Source organism: Camponotus floridanus, unplaced genomic scaffold, assembly GCF_003227725.1.
Source record: "Camponotus floridanus strain SB8 unplaced genomic scaffold, Cflo_v7.5 scaffold37, whole genome shotgun sequence".
Lineage (NCBI taxonomy): Eukaryota > Metazoa > Arthropoda > Insecta > Hymenoptera > Formicidae > Camponotus > Camponotus floridanus.
Window position 1 is genome coordinate 156,476 of NW_020229514.1, and position 12,877 is coordinate 169,352.

Sequence of the window (12,877 nt, forward strand, 5' to 3'; positions counted from 1 at the left end):
TTATATTTTCATTAAACAATTCAAGAAAAGTGTTTACTGATTATGCCGTATGACTAAATCCTGAGCATAGAAATGGAGCCATTGTAAATTTTACATGAATAGCTATTTGAATTTAAAATGTCGCAAATATAGTCTATATTAGCTTCCGAATCGCAAGCAACTTGGTATCGAACAAAAATAATATTCTTTATTGAAAAATATATTCAAATATTTTTTCTCCATCTTTAACATTTATCTGTTTAGAACTATTTTGCAATTATATATATTTGTTTATTAGATTTTTAGACGGACTCCATCATACAGATGAAGTTTATGAGGCAGATAGCTGGTAATGCCTTGTCATCATGTACTCATTATTATCCGTGATATTCGTCTAAAACGACACGCGGAACGGAGGTAGGATAATTCGTCGTTTCGATCTATCGGACGTCCTACCGTGCGAACCCCTCATTTGTCAACGCAAAGGATATTAAAGCCATTGAATGCTTCGGCGGGATCTTTACAAATCGGTTCTTCATCGACCATAGACAACAATGTACATATTTTTGCCGTGTAGCGCCGCGGTATTATCGTGGCTGATATCGATTTCTGTATCGTAGAAATTGTCGTTAAATGTTCCTGTAATGTTCTTTTCATATCTTTGATATCCGGATGGCGTATTTTTTTTATCGAGACGATTAAACTCCTGATAGATCAAATAAGATGAGCATAAAATTATGATTTTAAATCGTTAATTTTGCAATATTATGCAATATTTCTTTAAGAAAACATAGCATTTCTATCGCGTAAAATATTCCGAATCAATCTATTTTACTACAGAATACATTATTTTTTGGTAACATTCTGATCGTTTCATTTTTTACCTAAAAGAAAACAATTAATTAATTAATAGGATATAGAACGAACGATTTATCAATGTTTTTTTTATTAATTACAATATTTGAGCGAAAATCATACAGCTACGCTAAATGTATTTTTGGGAATATACTTTCAATTGTGGACAAAAAAATTTCTACGGTAGAGAAATCTCTCGTATATTTATTTCTAACGTTATACAAGAGTTTCGTCTAATTATCCAAGCTCTGCTATCCCAAATTCGGTACGGATTGAAACTTCATCTTTCTCGTCTGCGATATGTATTCCAATTCCAATAAAATCAACTCATTCTCGCCTGTACGAAGATACGGAGCCGGAACATACAAAGTTATTTGCGGGCCGACTAACGGCCAGTATCTACCAAGATTGTGACCGTTCACGAAAGCCACTCCTTTACCCCAGCCTGTAGTGTCTAAAAATGTATCCAACGGTTGCCCGGTAATCGTGAAGCGTCCACGAAGAAATACCGGGCCATTGTTTAGAGTCCCGCTCTCTATGTCTATGGTCATCACATCTTGAAGAAATGACACGTCAGAGAACGCGTAGCCCGTCATATTCCAATTAATCAATGGAGTTCCGCTGAGAGTCACATTTGATATACCCTGAGAAACAACGCAAGGAATAAATATTGGTACAATCTTTGATGCTAAAATTATAAATCTTATTTCATTTTGTATTAATGCTTTTATACAAACATCTTTTTAAGATCTCACATAAAATCTCACCTTAAAATCATGGATTTCGTTGCCAAAATTCAAACGGCCTTGATTCTCTATCAATAGACTTAGACGGCGACCGTAAGGATTCTCTAACGGAATAGTAAATATCTTATCCATACGACTCAACGTGCCCGATAATCGACCGTCCACGTAAACCAGCGCTCTATCCTTTATGGTTGCCCTTAATATAACTGGGTCGAAAACGGGAGGCGGCAAATCCGTCTCGTAAAGTACAAAACCTTGATTCACAGATAGATGCTCGAAAGTTCTAGGTTTGTCGCTGCTCGCCCAGCTTATCACGAACGAGGATTCGCTATCGAATAGCTTCTGTATTGGCTCTAATAATACCGGACCGTAATTGCCTTTCGGAGATTCGGTTGGAAGAGATATATTCGGCAATGGCAGATACTGTAATTTCACGTAAGCATAAACTAATTTGTTCAAAATTAATGTGTAATATTTAATAATAAGATGATAATGCGCTAATAATATAATAATATAAATTATATAAAATAGAAGGAGAAGCTACTAAGAACTAAATAAGGACTACGCGCACTAGTAAGGGTGCGATGAATATATTATAAATAATTTTCTTTAATGTTTTCTTTAATCTCCATTCATGAAAATACATTAAAGGAAATTATTTATAATATTGATCGGTCCTTATTAATGTGCCTGTTATTATTAGCTCAGCATACTTTTCCTCTGTTTTATATAACTATTCCTCTTTTTTATATATCTATCATATCTTCTCTAGGAATAAAAGCCGCAAAAATAATAAAAAACCGTAACTTTGTAAAGAAATTTCAAATATCTAACTAAAAATACGATATCATAAAATCATTAAAAAAGCACACCTGACCGATGACATCTCTTATAGCAAAGTATTTGTCTGTCGGATCTCCGGCTTCAGTCAAAGGAGCGTCATAATCGTAAGAAGTTATCTGTGGACTATATGCACCTACACCGCCGTTAGCGCCTGTTAATAATTATCGCATTAAGTAAAATCCTCTTGTTGATATATACTTAAGTCTTATCGAATACTCCAAATATTACTTTTACAAATTTTCTTGATTATCGATTCGTGAAATATTAAGAAGATATTTACTAACCGGAAGTGAAACCAAAGTTTGTACCACCGTAGAACATGTAAATATTAACGGAAGCGCCTAGAGCAAGCATTTCCCTCAATGTCTTTGTGACAGCTTCGGTTTTCACCCTCTGGAAGGTTTCCCCCCAGTGAGTTAACCATCCTGGATAAAATTCAGAATTCACCAAGGGACCCTATGAGTTTTTTTTTAAGTGTAATCAAATGTTCTCGAAATTCAAAATTTGTAAGCACATATCGCTGCTTACTCGTGGTTGATAGAGACGCATAGATTGAAAACTGTTGGTCACGTTAACGGATGTCCCGAAATCGATGGTGGCATATGCACCAGGTACGAAACCGCAACGGAGCAAGGACGCAGATGCACCGTCCGTCGTGTAGAGAAGAGCCTTACTGCCGACCTTTCCGACAATGATTTCTTTCAACATGTCCGTGTATTCGGTATCGCAAGCATTATAGCTTCCATATTCATTCTCTATCTGTTAATATAAACAACGAAACAATGAAATTGACAGTTAACAGACTTACGCGTCTTTTTAAAGTCAAAGTATTAAAAAATGAATATATATTAATTTTAAATCATTAATTAATAAAATTATCATACTTATTATCAATTGGAAAAAAATTATTACAATTATTTTTTGCACAATTCTCCTAGATACATCGTAATCACTTAATTAATTATTAAGATATTAATCGTGTTATCTTCAAGCATGTATTAATATGATATAATTGATATAAGAGATTGTAATCCGAATTCAGCGAAAAATAAAATGCTAAATATATTGGCTGCGTTCTGATATAAACTGCCAGTACTGAAAATTTATAGTATACGTGACGTAAACTATAGATTTTCTGTATTGGCAGTGAATCGGAACATAGCCATTATCTTGGAGAGTACGCAATCAACACTTTAAAAGATAACTCCTAATATTGCATAAGTCACATAAGAATATTCATTATTGCAAAAATGCAAATTCATACCTGAACCATGATTATCGGCCCTCCATTGCCTCTTAAAAGTGGCTTGACTTTTTCTAACACTTGATTCAAATATGCTGTGGCATATTTCATGAAAGCTACGAAAGTGGAAAAATTGACGATAAAATTACATTACATTTAATCAGCTACTGTAATAATATGTTGTTTTCAATTATTTAGTATTATCAGTGTGTTTGAATGGCGACAAGTGGTAGAAAAAAGAAGAGAAAATTCATTATAAAGAATAAAGGACTCTTATCTCTTATCACGGAAGTAGCGGGTCGTTGCACATGACACACATCGGTTTTAAATCACACATAATATCAGAGAAAACAAAATACATTTAATTGAAGAAAGAACTCGGTATTTTTTTGAATTAAGACTATTTACAATTTCATCAATTAACATTTCATACATCATTATAACGCGTAAAAAAATTATATTCTCACCTGCATCTTTTGTACGTAGCTTTATATCCGGCGCTTCACGAAGCAACCAATATGGTAGACCACCCTAAGGGCAAATATATTGATATACTAGCTATATCAAAACATTTTCATCTATTTGATACAATAAACATTTTTATTTAATTAGGCTACTAATTTTTCTTACTAAGCGACACGAGTATATTTACCAAATCTCTTTCCGCGCAAATGTAAGGACCCGGTCGTAGCAATACGAACAAGTCTTCCTCTTGCGCGATATTTAGGAATTCTATTAGATCGGCATCGCCGGCCCAATTAAACTGGCCTGGTTCTGGTTCGTGAAGACTCCATTCGACATAACTATGTTTCGAAAATAAACAGGAAGATTTAATCGGATCGCAATATTATTCTGTTCCGAATTGAATAAAAAATCATTATTGGATTAAAGATCATTATTTTGCATCAATGTACTTGCGGTGCAAAATTAAAACTTACGTGGAGACCGCATTAAGACCCGCGGCTCGCATTTTCCTTAAACGATCCCTCCAATATTGTCTAGGTGCTCGAAAGTAATGAAAACTACCGGAAACATACCGGAAGGGTTTTCCGTCCAATAAAAATTGATTATTTTCATAATCAACCCCGAAACTGTATTGCCACGTATCCTGTATTCATATTTTTTCTCTTAAATTCTTGTTAAAATATTTATTAAAAGCATAATATATGTGTGATATAGCATTACAAATTTCTAAAACAATACTTATTTCAATCATATTTTCACGCAACCTTTAACTATATTTACTTTTAATTATGTTCAATTATGTATTTTACTTTCAAGAAATAATTTTTTAATATTCTGTAATATTTTAATATTTTAATATTTTCTCTATTTCGCGGTCTGCAGTTTCTTAATCTAACAATAAGTGGAGTGTGTTACACATGTATGTGTTTTCAAGTTACATACTTTCGTGTTGTACATTTATATTTTTTGTTACATTCTTGCAAGCCGGTTAGCAAATTTTAACGGAAATATGGTCTCAGAGCCGGTTATCATGCAACCAGCTGATTCCCGTCTCTTTCTCGTCTCCCTCCTTCGCCTAGTTTCGTTATTTCTATGTTCGTCTTTGATAGATTAATTATAAGGATAAATTTACATATTTCGCAGAAACACATACGGCATGGCAGAGATGTAGCGATTACTTTTTTATGTCTTTGTAATAGATGCGAAAATTTAGACAGGGTATCTATGCATTTACGCGAATCTTTTCTTTTGAGAGAGACTTCTCATACTATATATTTTAATTACACTGCAATATTTAATCGAAAAGATTTAATTATGCTCCAGAAATACGAACACAGTTTTATCTAAAGCACCTTCGTGAAAAGTGACTTTAAATTCAAGTAACGTTTTAGCTTTCGATTCAATCTGAACGATCGTTCTATCTAGGATACGAGGTCGAGGATAATCGGTAGAATCAAACTATCTACTTTATGACTTGCATTCAAATTTTACGAATTATGCGAACATATATATTGTACACTTACGTATCATATTGCATATGGCTTTATTTTATTAAATTAAATTTAGCATTAATCTTTATTCAAAGCATGTCAGCTTCACTTTTAAAACGAAGTCGACAATTTAAAAGTTTCCAATTAATAGTGCGAGTAATGAATTGATTTATAAAGAATAACTTAAAGTTTCATTATTTTTTTGAAAATAGAATTTAAAAAATTGTCATTATTATTCCAAAATTTTTCTTTCTAAAATTATCATTGCTATTTTCTTTTTCTGAAATTACATTTATTAATTTTCATGCATCCGCATATGTTTTTATATAAAAACAATATTACATAAATTTTAAAACATTTTTTTCCTAAAGAGAAATTTTGTTTCGAAGAGAAACTTTTTTAACAAAGTTAAATTTATCTTCCAATAAAGAAAATAATAGACAACAACTTTATTTTAAAGATCTCGCAAAGATTAATCCATCGATTAATTCGATTCTTACAAAAGAGAAACCGGAAACCAGAAAAAAATTCTTTATAAATCTGTAGCGTCAGCCACAAACACATTGTACATTCATTATATATGTATGAGATACATAAGATTTACACATACATTACTTGGTAAGTTCACTGTCTCCGATACAGCACTGCTTAATGCCAAGGTAGTGACAAACACCAGCGACCACATTTTCCAGCGAACAATTTAATTTCACGTCACGCTTCTTTTAGCTACTCTTCACTCACTTTCCATCGACCAACGCTCGCGCGTCACTGATGATTCGATGGCATGCCTAAGACAAGTCACTGGTATTTATCATCGGAGCGATGCGATACACTGTGTCCGGTCATACTATCGTTCAAATATGATGCATGATTATCGGTGCATATTCTTGTATAACAATGCTCAGCGTGTTTCAGTATCCGAACAATGCTTTTAAAACATTGCACCGAATATTAATACAATATATTCAAACTTTTAACTCAAAGAATTTCCTCATCAATATCATGCACTAATAAATTTAAAAAATGTAGATATTAAACATTAAAAATTGTGTATATATAATATGTAATAGATGTGAAATATTACAAATTATTACAAATTATTATTACAAATTAATATTACAAATTATTTTAAATTATATCTCGCGTGAGGGAAAATTGTACAACAATACATGATTATATTTATTCGATTTATTTTTCATTTATATGATAAGTATGCTTTAAGATGTGCTCATTAAAAATAATAATTTGCTGTGTAATGTTTATTTTGAAAGATGGGATTTCTATCACTTATCTTAGCACAGCAAAATTAATTTCATAATTAATTATTTTAATAAATGGATCAAGATCGCGATTTGCATATGAAATTAATAAATATTATTGACATGTTATTTTCTGATAAATAGATCGAAAGTCGAGATCCAATCAGATTTATCTAATCAATGTGTAATATTATAAAATTTTTTATTGGTATCAAGTATCATAATACAGATAAAATTTCTTTTATTCTTAATAATAATAATTTTCTATCGTATTAGTTATTTGTTATTTTTACTTTTTTTAAAATATTTTCACATTATGATAAAATAATTTTTTTTGATAGAAAAGAGAGGAAGAGAGAGAGAGAGAAAAACAAAATTGATATAATTTTATGATCAAAATAGATAGATATATAATATAAATGAATGATTCAATCTCAATTTAACAAAATTAATATACTTGAGTAAAAGATTGCAAAGTATAATTTATATATTATAATTTTAGGTTATATAAATAAAAAATTCCATCAATGTACAAAATATCCTAGTTCAATTCTTTCGCAGGTATATGAAAAAAGCAATAAGAAAGATAAAAATATGTAGATAATGCGAGATTTAAAAAATTCAAAACAAATTTAAATTCTAAAAGCAGAATACTATATTTTACTGACATAAAAGCGTTAGTAATGAGTTCAAAAAATTTTTATATCCCGTTTTAATTAAAAGTTTTATTATATATATTTAGTGTAATATCTTTTAGTCAAAATCGTATTATTTCAATTTTATGATTCCATAATTTTGCTAGAAATAAATACCATAAACAACCATTTTTTTTATTATTTTATACATTTTTATATTTATATATATATTTTTTATAATTAATTTTATCGATTTATACCGATCAAGCAACGAAACATATTAGGTGTACACATATTATCATTTACAGGTAAACTGTGCAAAGAAAGGACAAGATACATTTTCATGCCGTTGTGCGGCGTGCATATATTGAGTTTCCATTCGTAATTAAAATTTGTTAGCAATTAGCAAATGGTAATTATTAAAGTTTAAAAAAAAAATATGTGTTTATTATATCAAAATCGAATTCGACTTGATTTGAGAAATTTCACGAGAGAGTTCCCCATTTATAAAAATTGCCGGAATACTTAATTTATTATTTTGAAAATTATATTTATAAATTGTATATATAATTTTCAATTTTATTAATGCATTAAACGGTTCTCCAAGAGCCAAGATCTAATCTTTCATTTTTTTCTTTTTCTGTTTGTCACAGAAATGTTTGCTATTTTTGGCGGGATGTTGATTTTTCTAATTTTATTTCATTAATTCTTTAATTAACTTTATAATTTTAATTCTATTTTTTAATTTAAAAAATTTTTTTTCTTCTCGTTATTTTTCATTCCGATTTCGATACGGATGAGATGCTATTTATTATGATTGTATATAAAAAGAGAGAGAGCATGATCTATTATTTTTTTCAATAATTTAAATAAATTTGAAATATTTTACAATCAATCCTAAGAAAGTTTTAAACTTGAAATATTCTTTCAAGTATCCTTTTTAAACGATATATTAGCCACTTTAGTTTGTAGTTGTATAATTTTACGGAAAGAAACTGATTAAGCTTGTACAATTCTACGAGATATCTAACGACGTTTTAACCGCACAATTCGGACATTATTATTATATAAACTCATATCCTGGTTGAATACGACTGATTCAGAAACTTTGAGATCATTAAGCATTTGACGCGATAAAAGATAATTGAGTTGCTACTATTAGAAAAAAATATATCAACAATTTTTATTCAGAAATTTTCCTCATTTTTACAATTGATACATAGATTATTATTTAAACATTCAGACAAACTTGTGAGACATTGATAATTTAAGGAAAATTTTTGCAAGTTATAGAGTTGTTAAAAAATGAAATTCAAAGAGAAGAATAAAATTATGGTGACTGTGTAAAATCATCACAAAAATTGTTACTAGTAGTAAGAATTTTAATAAATAAATTATGTCCTTATAGCTGTAATAAGAAAAGTAGTAAGAATTTTAATAAATAAATTATGTCCTTATAGCTGTAAGAACATTGACCGTATTATTTCTTTAATTAATATGCGTTGGTCGACAAATTTATGACAATTAAGCCACTTAATGCAGATATACACGTTTGACATTCACACACATGTGGGTTTTTTAAAGGATCAAGTTAACCGGGGTTAATGGAGAAATGACTGTACTCTAGCAGCTTTAATTTTTAACCGGACTTATCGACATATAATTCTTGATGAAACGCGCTTTCTCTACAACTATGAGATTAATTAAACAATTATACTTCAATGATTTATGTAGCTGAAATAATTAAATAAAAACATTAACATTACGTATACATTTTTTTATCTGAAGAGATTAAATAAAGAGTTCGCTCTTAACGCTTTACATACTGCATCCAAAAGCAGTTGGAGCTTTTAAATATGACAACATCATTATGACACATATATCGAGGCATCCAAGTGTTTTCTGTGATATGTAAATCGCGACTTGGGTGATTTTTCGATGCCGCTCGATGGTGTGCGTCGTTTTTCAACGGCCTTACAAAGAATTATTGAAATGATGCGAATTGACATATCGCTTCGCGCAGCGTCAGCTTTAGTGATTTGCAGTAATTAAACAATCCGTTGACGCAGCGCTGCATATCACATTTGAATACGATTTACGATTCCAATAGTTTCCTGTAGTTAATATAATTAAATGTAAAACCTACTACAAGAGGTCTCAACATTATTATAACTTAATTACCAAAAAATTACTTTCATATTGAACTTTATCTAACTATGTATTTTCTTTTTTAACGAAATAAATATTCAATAAAGTAAGCTTTTTGCAGAAGGAGAAGCAGAAGAAGAGAAAAAAATATGAAAAATACGACTAAAGCAGACGAAGCTATAATTGATACTCTAGGTTTTACTTCGAAGAGCCGGTCCGTTGCTAGAAAAAGATGCTGTCGATTTACTTCTGTCATGTCGCGCTTAAAATTGCAGATTACAGATGGTTAGTTTTCCGTTCAGTTCTACGTCGCGACACCGCGTTCACGATGTAACGTTTGGCGCCGACATCCCTTCTCTCCTGGTGGAGAACAAGCGACTTGAAAGACTTTACACAAGTCTTCGAGCAATACGATAGTCGTTACGCTCGTGCCGTCAGTTCTGCACGACCTGCACAAGCAAACGCATTTTCCAAGTTTGTAACCCGAGTGCGAAACGCGAGTTCGAGCGCTTGAGCTTTTCCCCTTCAAATCGGCAAGAAATCCAAAATTTCGTTTTCGTAAGCATGAGTGACAAATTCTCATTAATCGATAGATTAGTGATCAATCTTTGAGTGGTTTTATGTGCTACACAGTTCGACTAATTCGTTTAAATGCGCGAATCAAATTGAATTTTTTTTTCTGAAGCCTGATTTTTTGGAGATAAATCAAAATTTTTGAATAACTTTGAAATTAATTAATACTTTCAATAATTTTAGTTATTTGAACCATAAAAAATGAAATTATACACTTGATTTTATTTACGTTATATAATTTATCATTTCAATATTATATGTTTTTTATATTGTCTTTTATATTCCAATCTTTCAAAATAAAATTTCAAATAATAATGTTAATAAAAGAAAACAGATTCTTTTATATATTTGAGGATTCAATCTTTTTTCGCACAAATATGAGATATACATTATCATTTCGTTCAATTTTTTTAATTTAAAAAAATTAAAAATTAAAATTAAATCATTTATCTTTTAAAAATATGAAAGAAAAAATTGATGGTCCATGTGATAATCAAAATTTATAAAAAAAGGAAAGGCTGATGATCGTGATGAAATATAAAAGAACGTAATAAAATTCAAAAACAATAAAATTATATATTTATTAAATTAATTAGATGAAGATAAGCACATAATTGTCTCAACAATAATTCGAATGCAAAAACGATTATATGTACGTTTTGATCATTATCTGATCATTTTCAATGTCTCAAACGACTGGATTCGAAAAGGCAGAAAAAAAACATAATATAAAGCGATCTTAGTAGGGCAAGCGCGATAAAAAGAACTGAAAAGGTCGCATAAACATTGATAAACGGTCGGATTTTTAAATTTATTCTTTTATTATCTTTTATTCTGTAAATAGTAAAAAAACAGGTATAATGAACAATTATAAAGAGCCATATGCTAGAGATTTCCGTGCTAAATTTATATATATTAATACTCGTTGAATATATAAATAAAAACATAAACATGTTTCAAAGCAATGATTTTGATCATTCTATTACAATCGCACGAAAAATCAAATTATACTACAGGCAATGTTAGATTTTAAGACATCGAAAGATAAATAATAATATAAATTTATATTTCTAAAAAATACAATAAATATAGTTATATCTAAATTTTCTATTCAACATATTAATATATCTGAATGAATCATGAATCTGAATAGTACGAAATCTGAATAAAGAAAACATGAATCTGAATAGTACGAAATCTGAATAAAGAAATCATGAATCTGAATAGTACGAAAATTTAGCGTATGGCTTTTTAGTTTATTATATTTTTGTCTTTTCATAAATTTTATCAACATTTTATAATCAAACTATAAAGTGTATTAAAGTCTACTTGAAATTAATAGCAAAATACTAAATTTTAATAATAAATTTTTTATTTTTTATTTGCATTCTTATCGAAGATTAATTCATGATAAGCGATAAGTCTTTTTCTTAACTTGGAAATGTTGTAAAAAAATGCACATATCTTGAGAATTACAACAGCATATTACAGCCTTGGTATGTAGTACAACAAGTACAGAATTAAAATTGTCTACAAAAATCTGCTTAAATTGCCAGGTGTGACTGCGAGCTGACGCCACTTGCGCGATTTCCGCACCCCAATCATAATTAGTCCGCAACAAGCATGATAACTGTAATAACGCGGTAATAATAGTGAAGAAAAGTTGCAAGGAGAGTGATTTTAGGTGCCGATATTTTCTGCACCCTTCGTAATGTTCGCCTTCAGTCTTTTTCCGTTTTTTTCTCCTTCTCTTTTTTTCAGTTCAACGTCCTATCTTTCTATATGTGTGATATTAAATACTTAAGCAAACATTGCATCGGTCGCTACTTTTCAAGATTCGAAATACTGTAAACATAAATCATTATGATATCAAGTATGTCATAATGAAAGATAACATAAATCATGCGATATTTTAAAAACTGAACTAATGACGTTTGTTCATCTAGATGACATAATCGATCTTTACTTAAAAGAAGTAAAGGAACTTTACTTAACATCTTAAATTAAACGAATATAATAGACGTAGAAACTTTGCCTCCTAATTAAAATATATATTAAATTATAGTCTATATATTCTGCATGTAGTATATATATTCTATTTATAATATATATAGGCTATAGTATACATAATGTATATATAGTATATATACATTCTAATTTGTCTAATTCTAACATTGCTTGCTGCCAAAATTTAGAAAAATTGATAAGATGGAATTCATTATATTGAATTTCATTTCGTTTATTTCGTATATTTGGACTCGACTTGTCGTCATGGTGTGAATTAATCGATTTTCTCGCAAACTTATATATTGTTATTATGGTTTCTTTCAATATCCTTATTCAAGCGATTTCTTAAATGCTTTTTATTTCAAAATTTTTCTATCTTTTATAAAATTACTGGAATAACGTTTATCATCGATTGATTAGATAAAAGTTATAAAGAATATTAAAACAAAAAAAAAGATCCGAATACAATAAGAACTCTAAAGCAAAACAATGAGAAAGAATTAAATGGCAAATATTTCAATCCAAGTAAATGATAAATTTAATTGTATATTTCATACAATACATTTAACAAATTTGTTATAAAATTGTATATATATATATATATATATATATATATATGTATGTATGTATATAT

At 29.6% G+C, this 12,877-nt stretch overlaps 1 protein-coding gene across 1 annotated transcript in view; it reads right to left on the reverse strand.

Annotated features, from left to right (window-relative positions):
- Window positions 1-581: 581 nt before the first annotated feature.
- Window positions 582-12,877, reverse strand: part of LOC105258784 (beta-galactosidase) — a 111,962-nt gene continuing 99,666 nt past the window's right edge. The window contains exons 4-13 of the mRNA XM_011270292.3: window positions 6,232-6,409; window positions 4,605-4,774; window positions 4,319-4,469; window positions 4,134-4,197; window positions 3,688-3,782; window positions 2,952-3,182; window positions 2,708-2,879; window positions 2,453-2,574; window positions 1,602-2,003; window positions 582-1,478 (exon numbers count right to left, since the gene is read on the reverse strand). Of these exons, the coding sequence (XP_011268594.2) occupies window positions 1,086-1,478; window positions 1,602-2,003; window positions 2,453-2,574; window positions 2,708-2,879; window positions 2,952-3,182; window positions 3,688-3,782; window positions 4,134-4,197; window positions 4,319-4,469; window positions 4,605-4,774; window positions 6,232-6,306 (1,875 nt within the window). The 5' untranslated portion in view covers window positions 6,307-6,409 and the 3' untranslated portion in view covers window positions 582-1,085. The remainder of the gene's footprint in view (window positions 1,479-1,601; window positions 2,004-2,452; window positions 2,575-2,707; window positions 2,880-2,951; window positions 3,183-3,687; window positions 3,783-4,133; window positions 4,198-4,318; window positions 4,470-4,604; window positions 4,775-6,231; window positions 6,410-12,877) is intronic.